The following is a 14774-nucleotide window of genomic DNA, read 5'->3' as shown; positions in this document are numbered from 1 at the left end:
GGTTTGATTAAAAAAAAAAAAAATCCAAAAACAAAAATAAAACATTGTTTAAAAGCACGAGGAGGAATCGAACCAGCGACTTGAGGTTTTGGGCCGGTTTAACCTTTATGGTCAGGCTCAGGCCCTAGAATATCTAATCTACACGGAGCTCTGATTCAGCAACTTCAGCTCTTGAATTTTTTTCGTTTCAGACTAACGGATCGAAACTTCTCAGCCAAATCAGCCGCATCTAACCTCACGCGCCGCCGCAATGGCAACTCCACCGACGCTACCTGTCACCAATCAGCAAGCTGTTCAATCTCAGCCTCCAATCAACACACCTGCTTTTCGTACTTTCTTCTCACGTCTCTCCACCTCGATCCGTGATGGCTTGTCACAGCGTCGTCCATGGACGGAGCTCATCGATCGTAGTTCCATGGCGAGACCTGAATCTCTCACCGATGCCTTGTCCCGGATAAGGAAGAATCTCGCTTACTTCAAGGTTAACTACGTCGCCATCGTCTCCCTCGTACTCGCCTTTTCGCTTTTCTCTCATCCTCTCTCCCTCCTTGTCCTCATCGGACTCCTAGGCGGTTGGATGTTTCTCTACCTCTTCCGTCCCTCAGATCAGCCACTGGTCGTCTTCGGTCGCACTTTCTCTGATCGAGAGACTCTGCTTGCTCTTGTGCTGTCTACGATCGTCGTCGTGTTTATGACGAGCGTTGGATCTCTCTTAACCTCCGCGCTTATGATTGGTGTTGCAATCGTTTGCGTACACGGTGCGTTTGTGGTTCCGGATGATCTCTTCTTGGACGAGCAAGAGCCTGCGAATGCTGGATTACTCTCATTCCTTGGAGGTTCTGCTACCTCAGCTGCTGCAGCTGTCTCAGGGAGAGTCTAAGAGCTGGATTTGATTCAGATCTCGTCAATTGTGGTTGGTAACTCCGTACTGATTTTAGTGATTTGTTGTTGTTGAAATGGAATGTAGATTCGTAACGAAGCTCTACAGATTTAGAACTACGAATTTTTGGTTGCAGTATCTGCTTCTTCTTGTTGTTTTATCTCTTTGGTGGCTCGACACTTTTATGTTCAGATGTAGAAAACTCAAAGTTGATCTTTCTCTATCGTTTCTCCTATTGTGGGATTCACTTTTAAAATTTCATCTACCTTCAAATCAGTTTGTTCTCTTTTTTCCTTTATCAGTAGCATTGACTTTCAGAGCATTCTTCACCAAAATGAATAAGGATATTACTGCAATTGGGCTGATCATGGTAAGTTCTAGTTACGTTTAGTGTTCTTTAGTAGTTTAATGGAGATTCAGTGACATAATAGTTTCATCTGGAAGCACTTAGCTAGAAAATTGAGTAGTTTCAAAATGATGTATGGTATTGGTAGGTGATTTCTGTTAAATGTTTATATGTACTTCTTGGTGCATGTTCTTTGTTTTCATGATCCATTTATTTGTGGCTTGTAAAGGATAGTAGCCAATCACTTAGAGAAGATCGATTTGGGGTATAACTGGTGAACTCTCTTAACCCTTGTTTTGTCATCTTCGTATTTGAGATTTACGTTACTTTCAATGTTAACGCACATGGAATCTTTTTCGTTTATTAGGTTAGTGTTCATAGCTGTTGCATTGATGGTCTAGTGGCGAGTTAGTATATATTAATCTAATTTAGTGTTAATAAGTCTCAACTGTGGTTATCTCCTATATTTTCTCATTGGTTTGTGATTTGAAGTAAGTAACTTTCATGCTTTTATGGATGGAATATAGTCATATATATGACTGTCTTGCCTTTCCTAACTAGTATCAATCTGCTAATTTGCTCATAGTTCCCACTTTGTGAAATATAAAACTTATTAACAGATTTGGTGGACATGAGGATGATCCGATTATAAAAGTAGGGCATTGTTAGTTGGTTTATTGTTCACAAAATTAGGCTTTGCTTTGGGGTTCGAGGTTGATGGTTTGAGTACAGTTTAACTTTGAGAGATTGTTTGGACTTTATTTTTCCCGGGGCTAATATCTAATTGCTTTAGCAACAGCTTCATCAGCATGATAAAATTCGCCTTCGGAAACCATCTTGTTTCGATTCCTCCAAACCTTATGGCTTGAGAATTACTAATCTTGTGATATAGTATTTACAATACATGACATACCATTTGAGTTCAAGGTAAGAGTGTCTCCAGAATTTTGTTCTTGCAACCACAGGAGTGATATGTCATTATAGACTTCATTATAGAGATGACTTGTTCATAAGAGAAATGGTCAGGTTTGGTATATGTTCAGAAAATGTGTTTGAAGTGAAAAATGTATATGCAAGAATTTTTAAAAAAATTGAAGTTCAAAACCTCCACATCTAGTATCCAAACACTTTAAACACGTGTACCAGCCTTATGTTAAAAAGGGCAAAGATAGATCAGCGTCAACATAATAACCTCGTACGGCACAACCCTTCCCTTCTTTTCTTTGTTTAATTGTAAGCCAGGAAAAGTTTCACTTTCAAGTTTCAAAGTTGTGTGTCTGCTTCTTCTGAAACTGTACTACTTTATTTACTTTCCATTTGCGAGGGCATTTTAGTCAGTAACCATAAATAAAATGGCTTGTTCATTTCCTTTGGGCTTCTTTACAAGATCTAGTGATCCAATGGCTTGTAGGTCCCACAAATATAGCCGTTAGGAGGAGAAGTGAAGGAGCGGAGCGGTTTGTTGTTCGTGTGTCGTGTCCATTAGGCAGCTCCGACGCATTAAACGAAGCTGGTCTGCAAGAATAAAATAAAATTATGTTGTCTGCTTTATTTGTTACTTTATTCGGAAGAACAATACTTTGATCTCTTTCCTTAGATTTGGAATAAAATTAAATAATGTTGACCTCACATACAAACAACTAAGAGCTATAAAAAAAAGATTCCAAGAAAACAACTGGTAAATTTGAATGTAAGTAATATATTACTGGTTCAAATTCGAAGCATGATAGTACTCTTGACAAATCAAAATTTTTGTTTTTGTAATACTAGTAAATTTTTCATCTTTGTCAGAACCAACATGTTTGTATTGTGATTAATGATTTTTTATCGTTTTTTGATACTTAGTTAACAAAATCTACCTTTATGTATTAGTAATTCCAAATTCCCAATGAAATCCATATACTAGTATTTTACTAAACACTGTTAAACAAAATGACATGAGCAAGAGCAACCCATCGAACAAAACAAAGTGTTTTCAAAACACTATTAAACACAAGTAACTAATATGAATAAATGAAACTAGCCGTTGGAGCCCATTTACTAATATTAGGCCAGAACAGAGAGATCCACTGTTCCCACCCCCCAACCTCTTATTACCATCACCTGATCTTTGTCTCCCTTCTCTCTCTTTCTCTCACTTCTCTCTCACTACAAGATAAAAGAACACAGACCAAGATTCTCTCTCTCTCTCTAAGATGGTCACGTGCTCTGTTGTTCTTTTCCAACGAAACCCATCTCTCTCTTTACAAAACTCTTTCAAATCCAAAATCTTTCCCTGTTCCATCCTCATCACAACTACTATTCACCCATAAAGAACTCCAATTATCTTCTTTCTTCTCTCTTCTTCTTCTTCTTCATCTTCTAATGGAGTTTATCACCCAAAACCAAGCTATTACTTCTCTGAGTATGATCAACACCGACATTGATCAACCTAAGGCTTCACTTCGAAGCCGATTTCTCCTTCATCTAATCATATGCCTCCTCTTCTTCGTCCCTCCCTGCTCAAGCCAAGCCTGGGATGGTGTAGTGATAACACAAGCTGATTACCAAGGTCTTCAAGCAGTTAAACAAGAACTGATTGATCCAAGAGGCTTCTTGAGAAGCTGGAACGGTTCTGGATTCAGTGCTTGCTCTGGAGGCTGGGCTGGAATAAAATGTGCTCAAGGTCAAGTCATCGTCATTCAACTTCCATGGAAGAGTCTTGGAGGTAGAATCTCTGAGAAAATCGGACAGCTTCAAGCTCTTCGTAAGCTTAGTCTTCATGACAACAACCTTGGAGGTTCGATTCCAATGTCATTGGGACTCATTCCTAATCTTAGAGGAGTTCAGCTTTTCAACAACCGTCTCACTGGCTCAATCCCTGCTTCTCTCGGTGTATCACATTTCCTTCAAACGCTTGATCTCAGCAATAACTTGCTCTCTGAGATTATTCCACCGAATCTTGCTGACTCTTCTAAGCTTCTTAGGCTTAATCTCAGCTTTAATTCACTGTCTGGTCAAATCCCAGTGAGTCTCTCTCGGTCTTCTTCCCTTCAGTTTCTTGCTCTTGACCATAACAACCTCTCTGGTCCAATCTTAGATACTTGGGGTAGTAAGTCTCTTAATCTCCGTGTCTTATCTCTTGATCACAACTCTCTCTCTGGTCCGTTCCCATTTTCACTCTGCAACTTAACTCAGCTGCAAGATTTTTTCCTTTAGTCATAATAGGATCCGTGGAACCCTACCCTCTGAGCTAAGCAAACTCACTAAGCTTAGAAAAATGGATATTAGTGGTAACAGTGTTAGTGGCCATATCCCTGAAACCCTAGGGAACATTTCTTCTCTTATACATTTGGATTTGTCTCAAAACAAACTCACCGGAGAGATTCCTATTTCGATTTCTGACCTGGAAAGCCTGAACTTCTTCAATGTCTCTTATAACAACTTATCTGGTCCTGTTCCTACTCTCTTGTCCCAAAAGTTCAATTCCTCTTCTTTTGTCGGGAACTCACTGCTTTGCGGATACAGCGTTTCGACACCATGTCCTACTCTTCCTTCACCGTCTCCTGAAAAAGAAAGGAAACCATCCCACAGGAATCTGAGTACCAAAGACATCATCCTCATTGCGTCTGGAGCACTCCTCATAGTTATGCTTATCCTTGTTTGTGTTCTATGTTGCTTGCTGAGGAAGAAAGCCAATGAAACCAAAGCCAAGGGCGGAGAGGCTGGACCTGGAGCTGTAGCCGCAAAGACTGAGAAAGGAGGGGAAGCTGAAGCTGGAGGTGAAACTGGAGGGAAGCTGGTTCATTTTGATGGACCAATGGCGTTTACTGCAGATGATCTTTTGTGTGCAACAGCAGAGATAATGGGGAAAAGCACTTATGGGACTGTGTACAAAGCTACACTTGAAGATGGAAGTCAAGTAGCAGTGAAGAGATTGAGAGAAAGATCACCAAAAGTCAAAAAGAGTTTGAGAATGAGATTAACGTCTTGGGAAGAATCCGGCATCCGAATCTCCTTGCACTCAGAGCTTATTACTTAGGCCCTAAAGGAGAGAAGCTTGTCGTCTTCGATTACATGTCTAGAGGAAGCCTTGCCACGTTTCTCCATGGTAAGTTTGATACTAAAGTCTTAAAGTTAAAGACAATTTTGCTTTACAAGTACCATTTTGTAACTCTGTTTTCATATTTGAAATTGCAGCAAGAGGACCAGATGTACATATCAATTGGCCTACAAGGATGAGCTTAATAAAGGGAATGGCTCGAGGCTTGTTCTACCTTCACACACACGCAAATATCATCCACGGAAACTTAACATCAAGCAATGTGCTTTTGGATGAGAACATAACCGCGAAGATCTCAGATTACGGTCTCTCAAGGCTAATGACAGCAGCAGCAGGATCCAGCGTGATTGCAACAGCTGGTGCGTTAGGTTACAGAGCACCTGAGCTCTCTAAGCTGAAGAAAGCCAACACGAAAACCGATGTGTACAGCCTCGGTGTGATCATATTGGAACTGTTGACTGGGAAATCTCCGAGTGAGGCCTTAAACGGTGTGGATTTGCCTCAATGGGTTGCTACTGCGGTTAAAGAAGAGTGGACTAATGAGGTTTTTGATTTGGAGCTGTTGAATGATGTGAACACAATGGGTGATGAGATTTTGAATACACTGAAACTGGCTTTACATTGTGTTGATGCTACACCATCAACAAGACCTGAAGCTCAACAAGTGATGACACAACTTGGAGAGATTAGACCGGAAGAGACAACAGCAACAACATCAGAACCGTTGATTGATGTCCCTGAAGCTTCTGCTTCCACAAGTCAATAGAAAGAGTGGAGAATTTTTGTAGTGTGGAAATGTTGCAGAGTAGTAGTTGATTTCTTTTGCAATTCTTTAATTCTTCCAAGTTGTTTTTTTGTTCTTTGTTTGTTTCAGTGTTTTGAACCATTTCTTCATCAGTTTATGTTTGTAAATAGTGTCTCTTTCATCAAGTAGTCTCTGTCTTTTGAGCACAGTGAAAAATTTGGGTTTTGAAGAAGGTACTACTAGAAATGAGTTTCACCATCTACAGTAAAAATTTAGGTAAGTTTTAAAGCACCATTTACACCATATACTGAAAAGGAGAGGACATTGAGAAGATTCAAACAACTAACCAAAGTCCAACAAGAATGAAAGTTTAGGTACCTATGTAAAGAATGAAAATGCTCACACATTTGCCAAAACATAAACACATAAGAGTACAAAGATACGCACTAGCCAGAAAAATGTAAACCAGTATATAATCAAAGTTAAAGCAACAGCCAACAAGTGCCAAGATTTCATTTTTAGAAGATGAAATGAAATGGATTTCAAAGATGGAATTCTTTTAATCTCAGGAGAGAAATTTGAGAATTTATAATTTTTCATGACTAATCAAATTGTTAAGGTTCGAGATTATTTAAATCCAATAAAATTTATATTAAAAAAAATTAGTATCACTCATAATAAATACAAGTATTAATAATTGTACAATTTAGAGAAATTTTGAACAGTCTAAAAAATTTCTAAACACTATAAGAATTACTATTTTCAAACCTATACATATTTTATTGAGTTTATTCCTTTTTCTCACTAAGAAAAATGTATTTTCTCTTGACAGAAAAAAAAAAAGCCGAAAAGGAAAATAAGAAAAATCCAAAAAAAGAGAGGCCAAAATTACACAAATACCAACGGAAAAAAAATATCTGCCAGCAAAGCAATGCACCACACGCCTGACACGCGCCCAAACCCACCTCTCAATCGTATCCATCCACGTGTCAACAATCCACAGCCTCATCATCCCATATCACCTCACTTTATATTCCCTCCTCCGCCACCACCAATCGCCTCACCACAAAACCCTTTCTCCTCCAATTTCGTCGCACACAGGAAAACAAAATGCTTCTCAAAGCTGCTTCTACTTTCTCTCTATTGAACATTCATGGAGAGAAGAAAGACATCTCTCCTCTCTTCTCCTCCTCCTCCTCCATTTCGTCTCCGGTTTCTTCTGGAAAATCCGGCAATCTCTCTTTCCCTCTTCGTGCTTCCAAGAGTTCAACCACTACCACAAGCACGTTGAGCGGCGTTGTGTTCGAGCCTTTCGAAGAGGTTAAGAAAGAGATGGATCTAGTTCCATCTGGTCAACAGCTTTCTCTTGCTCGTCATTTGTACTCCCCTGAGTGCGAAGCCGCCGTCAATGAGCAGATCAAGTACGTTTTTCCGTCTTGGATTGAAACATTTTAGTGATTGTTATCATGGATTTGAAAATTGTTATTGTAAATCTGTTGATTGAGTCAATTTTTGCTTGAATCCTATATAGATGAGATTGGCTTTTATTTTGAGTCTCTCATGAATCTGGATTTTCGTTTGATGCAGTGTTGAGTATAACGTGTCGTATGTGTATCACGCTTTGTATGCATATTTCGATCGTGACAACGTTGCCCTCAAGGGTCTCGCCAAGTGAGTTTTTCTCTGGTATTGAAATCTCTGTGCTGATATTCGTTCTGTGTGATGATGAATTATCTGTTGTTTGGTGTTTTTTGCTGAATCAGGTTTTTCAAGGAATCGAGTGTGGAAGAACGAGAGCACGCTGAGCTGTTGATGGAGTATCAGGTCTTTGACTAATGATTTCATTTTGTTATCATTCATAAGCCTTATGATCATTTGAGCTAAGTTTGTAACATCTTACATTTTTGGTTTTCTTGATCTACAGAACAAACGTGGTGGGAGGGTCAAGTTACAGCCCATGGTGTTGCCTCAGTCTGAGTTTGATCATCCTGAGAAAGGAGATGCTCTCTATGGTAAGCTTCATTTCCATTTCTGAGATTTTAGATAAAGAATTCCAGTACAAAGTATCTGTAGTTTCTTAAGACTTCAGAGTTGACATACATGTGATGTTATTAGTGAAGAGGAGGATTGTTGGGTCTCAGTAGGATCTAATATAGTGATTGTGTTGAGTTTTAAGATTGGAAAGCTTAATTTCATGTTGATTGTTGTTTTTGCAGCTATGGAGTTGGCTCTTTCATTGGAGAAACTAGTCAATGAAAAGCTCCTAAACCTGCACAGTGTAAGACCATCTCTCTCATTAGGATCCAGTTCTTGTTTATGGTATTCAAGTCATAATCTAGTTTCTTAATACAACTTGGTATTTGAATAATGTGGTCAACAGGTGGCTTCCAAGAACGATGATGTCCAGTTGGCAGATTTTATTGAGAGTGTGTTTCTGAACGAACAGGTAAAACAAAAGACCTACACGTTCTATGTTAGTGGCAAAGATATGGGGTTCTTGATCTGTCAAAAATGGAATCTAATGAAGTTTAATTAACATCACTTTGCAGGTGGAAGCCATTAAGAAAATCTCAGAATATGTTTCTCAACTTAGGAGACTTGGCAAAGGACATGGTAACCATTTGTTTATTCAATTTAAAACTAATAAAACACACCTCAATTCGTCCACTTCGTGTCTTACACTTTGTTTATTTGTAATCAGGAACATGGCATTTCGATCAGGAGCTTCTTGGTGCTGCTGCTTAATCTGAGTTTTAGCTGTAATCTCGCAGTTTGGTTAACTTTTGAGTTATTTTGAGTATGAGATGTAACTTTTAAGGTAGATTTGATCAATATCGATTCTGTTGTGAGAGAAAACAAGCTATTACGCTCCTTGGGGTTAACTTTCTTTGTGTTTTCAGTATTATGGTTTTGTCCACTTCGTAATATCACTTTCCTTTAGAACATTTCAAATCAGCAGTTGTTTTGAGGTGTAATGTAATGGTCACTGATATTTTCTATTACCCCTGCATGAAAGTAGTATGTTTTATCAACAAAGTGGTACCAAAACATTCTCTATCCAAGAAAACTACAAACTGAGTGAGTGTCCATACTTACAAAGTTTTGAGTCAATTTATCATTTTCTCATATACCAATCAAAATCTCACAATTACAACTACTCTTTTTTTCTTCTTTATACGATGATCTTTTTTTGACACAATATGATGATCATGAAAGACAATTGATTATTTATTCACATGTATCAAATATTCTAAATACTTTGATTTTATATTGTGCAAAAAACAAATATCAAAATTAAAATTTTAGTAAAATTGTATAAATTGAGAGGTAGAAAAAAAAAGTTATTTGATCAACATGGCATGCTATGGGTGAAGGCCCCAATTCATTTGAAAACTATGATCAACCTTTTTGTTAAAACTCACTAATTATTTGAAGTCACCAAAAATAAAGACCATTTACGGTTTTGGTAAGATTATAGCTTAGACTTGGTGAAATCATACAACAAGCCCGTCTAGCTCAGTTGGTAGAGCGCAAGGCTCTTAACCTTGTGGTCGTGGGTTCGAGCCCCACGGTGGGCGATAGTTAGTTGTTTTATTTTTATACTTCTTTTACTTTGCCTTGCTTTCACCATAAGTGGATATGGGCCTATGTTAAGCAATTTGTTCACATGAAGTTATACTGATCCATGAGAGTAACATTCAATTTTGATAGCTTTTGGTTTCTTCACTTACAAAGATCATCAATTCTTGTTCATTTGAACAATTTTCTTAATCTTTTTCGTTCTGGATTGCAACTTCAAAAAAAATCACTGAGACAATTGAGAAGACTCCAAAAGCAAAAGATACACTTATGTTATTTTCCAACTCCTTGTAATATTCTCATCCACTAACTTGGACATCAAACTATACAATCATAACGTCATAAAGATATGAGATTACTTTCCATATCTCACATCACGTCAGAGCAAGTAATAGCATGACACATGTCATATATATTATTGCCCATCTTGTTTTCTATTTTTGGCTCTTTACACATAACTTCAATATCTCTCTCTCAAAGATCGATCAGAGTAATCTCTCTCTGTTGTGTGGAAAAACGAAGAAAGAATGATCAAGAACATCTTCCAAAGTCGGAAACTCTCAGGTCTCTGTGTTCTCTCAATCTTGCTCGTATCAGTCACAATCCTCCTCTTGACCAATGATACCATCGATCTCTTCCCTTACTTGTCTCTCCCTTATCTCCCTCGATCTTCTCTCTCCGTCATCCCTACCTCCACGCCAATCTCGAGTCCCACCAACGACTCATCACCTCCTCTGGAATCACCGGTTAATCAAACCCGAGTCGATGATCATCCTGATGATCAAGGTTTGGAATTGGATTGGCTTAAAGATGACAAACAATGGAACGTGAGTTTGAAGATAGATTGGAAGAGATGTGAGAGTCCAGATTACATACCGTGTTTGGATAACACAAAAGCTATCAAGAAACTTAAGTCGAAGAGAAACATGGAGCACAGAGAGAGACATTGTCCTGAGCGTTCACCAAAATGTTTGGTTCCTTTGCCACAACATTACAAAGTTCCTCTTCCTTGGCCTCAGAGTAGAGACATGGTGAGAGACTCGTTTCTATTTTTTCGGTAAGATCTTTTCTTGTTACTTGCTTGTGAAGATTGTGATTCCTCTGCTTTCTAAATTCTTGTTTTTCTTGTGTCTGCAGATTTGGTATGATAATGTTCCTCATCCGAAACTTGTAGAATACAAGAAAGATCAGAATTGGGTTCGTAAATCTGGACCTTTCTTTGTCTTCCCTGGAGGTGGAACTCAATTCAAAGACGGTGTTATTCACTACATCAACTTCATACAAAAGGTAAAAAAACATATTTACATATCCAAAAGATTGATTCAGTTTTACTGAGTTACTGTTTTCTTTTTATAGACGTTACCTATTCTTGATTGGGGGAAGAAAGTAAGAGTGGTTCTAGATGTTGGTTGTGGTGTGGCTAGCTTTGGTGGGACTTTACTTGATAAGAACGTTATCACAATGTCATTTGCTCCTAAAGACGAACACGAAGCTCAGATTCAGTTCGCACTGGAACGAGGGATTCCCGCTACACTCGCTGTTATTGGAACTCAAAAGCTTCCTTTTCCTGATAATGCTTACGACGTAATCCATTGCGCTAGATGCAGAGTCCATTGGCATGGATACGGTTGTTATACTCCAAATATATCCTTGCTTTTGAATCAGTGAACTTGCTTGCTTTGTTAATACTGTTGTTATATGGAAATGTGTTGTTGCAGGTGGTAGACCACTTTTGGAACTTAACCGGGTTCTAAGGCCTGGAGGGTTTTTTGTTTGGTCAGCTACACCAGTTTATCAACACGACGAAGGGCACCGTAATGTTTGGAAAAGTTAGTTTTACTTGTTCTTCTTAGTCCCTCCTCATTATGTTTAATTAGCATACAGAAGAAGTTTGTGAATGTTTTATGGTTTGTATGTGTTTTTCTTGCAGCAATGGAGTCTTTGACTACATCAATGTGTTGGAAAGTTGTGGCTAGAACTCGATTCACTAAAGTTGGATTCGTGATTTACCAGAAACCAGACTCAGATTCTTGTTATGAATCTCGTAAAAACAAAGATCCGCCTCTCTGCATTGAAGAAGAGACCAAGAAGAACAGTTCATGGTAATGACATTGTATCCTTAAATATATGATTTCAACAAAAAAAACAGAGTTTTTGATGTCTCTTAAACCAATTCATAACAATTTTTTCGAATCAAAAGGTACACTCCTCTGCTTACTTGTCTACCGAAACTACCGGTCAGTCCAATAGGGAAATGGCCTTCCGGTTGGCCTGAGAGGTTAACGGAGACACCGGTTAGCCTCTTTAGAGAGCAGAGGAGTGAAGAGAGTTTCAGAGAAGACAGCAAACTCTGGTCTGGAGTCATGTCTAATATCTACCTATATAGTTTAGCTATAAACTGGACTAGGATTCACAATGTTATGGACATGAACGCTGGTTATGGAGGGTGAGACAATATTTCACTATATACTTCACAAATGATTCATTTCTCTCTTGTTTACCATTTGTTCATATCTTCCTTTTCAGATTTGCGGCTGCTCTTATAAACAAACCTCTGTGGGTGATGAATGTGATTCCTGTAGAAGGTGAAGACACGTTATCGACGATTTTTGATAGAGGTTTGATAGGGATATACCATGATTGGTGTGAGTCGTTCAATACATACCCAAGATCATATGATCTCTTGCACTCTAGTTTCCTTTTTACCAATCTTTCTCAAAGGTAAAATTTATGATTCTTGCAAGTTGTTTTGACTTTTCGATCTATAGCTAAAACTACATGTTGTTTTTGATTTTGATATTCTCAGGTGTGATTTGATGGAGGTGGTAGTGGAAATAGACCGAATACTAAGACCAGGAGGGTATCTTGCGGTGCAAGACACTGTCGAAATGCTAAAGAAGCTAAACCCTATTCTTTTATCACTCCGATGGTCAACGAATCTGTACAGAGGCAAATTCCTTGTTGGCTTGAAATCTTCTTGGCGTCCTTAAACACAACATTCATCATTCTCTTTAACAAATCTTGTTCATTTTCGTTTTGATTAGGGCTGTTCAATGATTTTTGGTGCGGATACTCTTAATTTGAAGTTTTTTTTTGGTTTGGAAAGTATAGCCTTATAGGAATCAAGTTAAACGTTAGATTCTTGTGATAATGTGTCTTTTAACTATAAAGTTTGAAGTATAAATATAATATTTTTCCTTCCATTTGATTCAGTTTTAGTTTTGATTTTTAGAAGACATGGTATGAGTTAAAAAAAAAAGACATGGTATGAGTAAAACGAACTTGAAATTGGGTTTGTTGTTGGGTCCAACGAACCGATTGAATTCAATCGCGGACGGAGTTTATATAATGGGCCTAAATCTTAATATGGGCTTTTTGATCTGTTACTGAAAGTTTTTTCTTTTTTTTTTCTTTTTGGACAACTGTTATTGAAAGCAAAAATGTAAAATAGTGAAATAAGAGGGCAAAACGAAGAAAACATCTCTCTGTCTAAAACAAGCAAATAAATGGAACGAAATCCATACCAAGAACAACATTGACGCCGGGTATATATTTCCGTCAGCAGATTCTCCATCTATGGCTCAAACAAATAGATCCAAAATCAAATGAATATGTTTTGGAAATAAATATTATATTTTGTTTCAATGCAAAATTCCAATGATTTGAAGTGAAGTGATTTGATGAAGGAGTTGAAGTGATTTGAGTTTAGATAAAAATTTAGATGATTTTGACGATTTAAAATTTTAGAGAGTTTTGACAATTTTTTAAAATGACATATAAAATAACACATAAGATTAAAAGAGACATTTACGAATAATATTAAAGACATTGAGTTATTTTATGAAATCAATAATGAAACTAATGAAATGACGATTTGGATAATCACCGGACCATTATATAATTTCATTATTTCAGAATAGTGATTTGGATAATCACCGGATAATTAATACTATTATCTAAGTAAAATAATTATGTGAATTTCAGCATAAACTACTAAAATTGCCATTGTGATTTTTCAAAAATAATTTAAATTTGATTAACTAGATGTTAAAATGAGTAATCGGTTCATGGATTAAATCACTTTATAAAATGATCTACCTCCATCATAACCTATTAGATTGAAAGATAGGTTCAGAGTTTGTGCAAAAAAATCTATAGCATACACATCTGAACTATTTCTCTTTGGTCAAAGAATCCTAAGTCTATTTCTGGTATTAAAGATGACATCCGAAAAGCCCTTTTAAAAAGATATTCAGGAATCAGTATAAGATATTCTGAGGGAAGTCAATCAGAAAATGATATTTGGTTAGCTCTGGTGGTCAATATAATTGAAACCCTCAACAGTCCAACCATAATTGAAAACATTTGTTTTTCCTAATCGATGATTTCCACGTTTTACATTAAAATTGTCTATTTCTAACACTGTAGAGTGATTAGTAGTATAAAGATAGTTTGAACGTCAAATATTATACTACATACTGTTTAGTGCTGACTCTTGTCCACCTTATAAACATCTGAAGTCAAAAGGATGCTGAAGTCATTAGAGTAAATATTGAGAGGAAGAAGTCTTATCGTCGCCCCATTTCACTTATCATTGGGTGAGATCGGTCTTGAAGAAAGAGAGTTAGAGAGGAAAAAGAAGAATCTTATTAGCTCTATAATATCTGATATTGCTTCTCATTTAGTTTTTCACTTTTTACATTAAGATTGGTTGTTTGTAACATTATGGAGTGGTTAATAGTATAAAGATAATCTGAATATTATAATATATAATGTAGAGTCTTGTCCACCTAATAACCATCTCTTCAAAAGCATTGTTCTATGATCTGATTTTTCGGAAAGACTCTGCACTTCTGTTGCACTTCTGTTGTTGGACACTTTCTCTTTGCTAATAAACCACTAACACAAGTCCAAGCGACCAGAGAATCCATTTCTTCTTGTTTTATTAGAGCATTCATAATAAGGCCAAGATTATAAATCATCCGAAAAGCCCAAGTGTCCTATGTAATTTATTTTCCAAAGCTCATTTAATTAGATCTAAGCAACTAGGTTCATATATATATAGTCTCTTGTAATGAACATCAAATAGTTAACTTTGAAAGCAATCTCAAAACATTGAGATTTATGTTGTTAAAGAGCTTATTAAGATAGCAACACGAGATTGAAATTAGATAGCTTATTA

The 14774-nt window shown here is 37.2% G+C and overlaps 4 protein-coding genes and 1 non-coding gene across 10 annotated transcripts; all 5 read left to right on the top strand.

Annotated features, from left to right (window-relative positions):
• The first annotated feature begins 1 nt into the window (after position 1).
• Positions 2 to 2973, top strand: PRA1.B1 (prenylated RAB acceptor 1.B1). 4 transcript variants are annotated; one of them, NM_001339768.1, is made up of 3 exons: positions 78 to 913; positions 1183 to 1250; positions 2638 to 2856. In NM_001339768.1, exon 1 carries the CDS (start codon positions 251 to 253, stop codon positions 878 to 880), a length of 630 nt encoding a protein of 209 aa, NP_001327380.1. In that variant the 5' UTR covers positions 78 to 250; the 3' UTR covers positions 881 to 913; positions 1183 to 1250; positions 2638 to 2856. The 4 variants fall into 4 exon arrangements, with proteins under 4 accessions (NP_001319766.1, NP_001327380.1, NP_001190100.1 ...); NM_001339767.1 differs by having other exon boundaries at positions 2 to 1250; positions 2638 to 2894; NM_001203171.2 differs by lacking the exon at positions 1183 to 1250 and having other exon boundaries at positions 2638 to 2973.
• Positions 2974 to 3288: 315 nt separating this feature from the next.
• On the top strand, positions 3289 to 6242 carry MRLK (meristematic receptor-like kinase; the record flags this gene model as incomplete). 2 transcript variants are annotated; one of them, NM_001339766.1, is made up of 3 exons in its annotated part: positions 3591 to 4321; positions 4434 to 5316; positions 5406 to 6187. In NM_001339766.1, the coding sequence occupies 2 exons, from the start codon at positions 3591 to 3593 to the stop codon at positions 5245 to 5247; spliced, it is 1545 nt and encodes a 514-aa protein (NP_001325935.1). In that variant the 3' UTR covers positions 5248 to 5316; positions 5406 to 6187.
• Positions 6243 to 7072: 830 nt separating this feature from the next.
• FER3 (ferritin 3) lies at positions 7073 to 9204 on the top strand. The gene is made up of 8 exons (NM_115467.5): positions 7073 to 7434; positions 7601 to 7684; positions 7777 to 7837; positions 7938 to 8025; positions 8230 to 8291; positions 8394 to 8459; positions 8563 to 8626; positions 8715 to 9204. Exons 1-8 carry the CDS (start codon positions 7124 to 7126, stop codon positions 8756 to 8758), a joined length of 780 nt encoding a protein of 259 aa, NP_191168.1. The 5' UTR covers positions 7073 to 7123; the 3' UTR covers positions 8759 to 9204.
• A 314-nt stretch (positions 9205 to 9518) lies between these two features.
• Positions 9519 to 9591, top strand: AT3G56085. The gene has a single exon. It is a non-coding gene; the product is annotated as a tRNA-Lys (tRNA).
• A 406-nt stretch (positions 9592 to 9997) lies between these two features.
• AT3G56080 (S-adenosyl-L-methionine-dependent methyltransferases superfamily protein) lies at positions 9998 to 12799 on the top strand. Of its 2 annotated transcripts, NM_115466.5 has the most exons (8): positions 9998 to 10623; positions 10730 to 10879; positions 10949 to 11219; positions 11311 to 11421; positions 11523 to 11694; positions 11793 to 12038; positions 12119 to 12313; positions 12399 to 12799. In NM_115466.5, the coding sequence occupies exons 1-8, from the start codon at positions 10120 to 10122 to the stop codon at positions 12580 to 12582; spliced, it is 1833 nt and encodes a 610-aa protein (NP_567033.2). In that variant the 5' UTR covers positions 9998 to 10119; the 3' UTR covers positions 12583 to 12799. The 2 variants fall into 2 exon arrangements, with proteins under 2 accessions (NP_567033.2, NP_001326626.1); NM_001339764.1 differs by having other exon boundaries at positions 10062 to 10623; positions 12119 to 12799.
• The last annotated feature ends 1975 nt before the right edge of the window (positions 12800 to 14774 follow it).

Source organism: Arabidopsis thaliana, chromosome 3 (genome assembly GCF_000001735.4).
Source record: "Arabidopsis thaliana chromosome 3, partial sequence".
Taxonomy (NCBI): domain Eukaryota; kingdom Viridiplantae; phylum Streptophyta; class Magnoliopsida; order Brassicales; family Brassicaceae; genus Arabidopsis; species Arabidopsis thaliana.
The sequence above is the reverse complement of the archived record's forward strand: the minus strand, read 5'-3'. Positions and strand labels throughout refer to the sequence as shown.

What these genes read in the sequence shown, in the direction of transcription:
- PRA1.B1 (NM_001203171.2), top strand. Translation starts at nt 251, where the DNA reads ATGGCAACTCCACCGACGCTACCTGTCACCAATCAGCAAGCTGTTCAA.
- FER3 (NM_115467.5), top strand. Translation starts at nt 7,124, where the DNA reads ATGCTTCTCAAAGCTGCTTCTACTTTCTCTCTATTGAACATTCATGGA. An exon ending in GCCCTCAAGGGTCTCGCCAA is followed by an intron (nt 7,685 to 7,776) that starts GTGAGTTTTTCT and finishes TTGCTGAATCAG; the next exon opens with GTTTTTCAAGGAATCGAGTG. An exon ending in GTGTGTTTCTGAACGAACAG is followed by an intron (nt 8,460 to 8,562) that starts GTAAAACAAAAG and finishes ATCACTTTGCAG; the next exon opens with GTGGAAGCCATTAAGAAAAT.
- AT3G56080 (NM_115466.5), top strand. Translation starts at nt 10,120, where the DNA reads ATGATCAAGAACATCTTCCAAAGTCGGAAACTCTCAGGTCTCTGTGTT. An exon ending in GCACCGTAATGTTTGGAAAA is followed by an intron (nt 11,422 to 11,522) that starts GTTAGTTTTACT and finishes TTTTTCTTGCAG; the next exon opens with CAATGGAGTCTTTGACTACA. An exon ending in TTTACCAATCTTTCTCAAAG is followed by an intron (nt 12,314 to 12,398) that starts GTAAAATTTATG and finishes TGATATTCTCAG; the next exon opens with GTGTGATTTGATGGAGGTGG.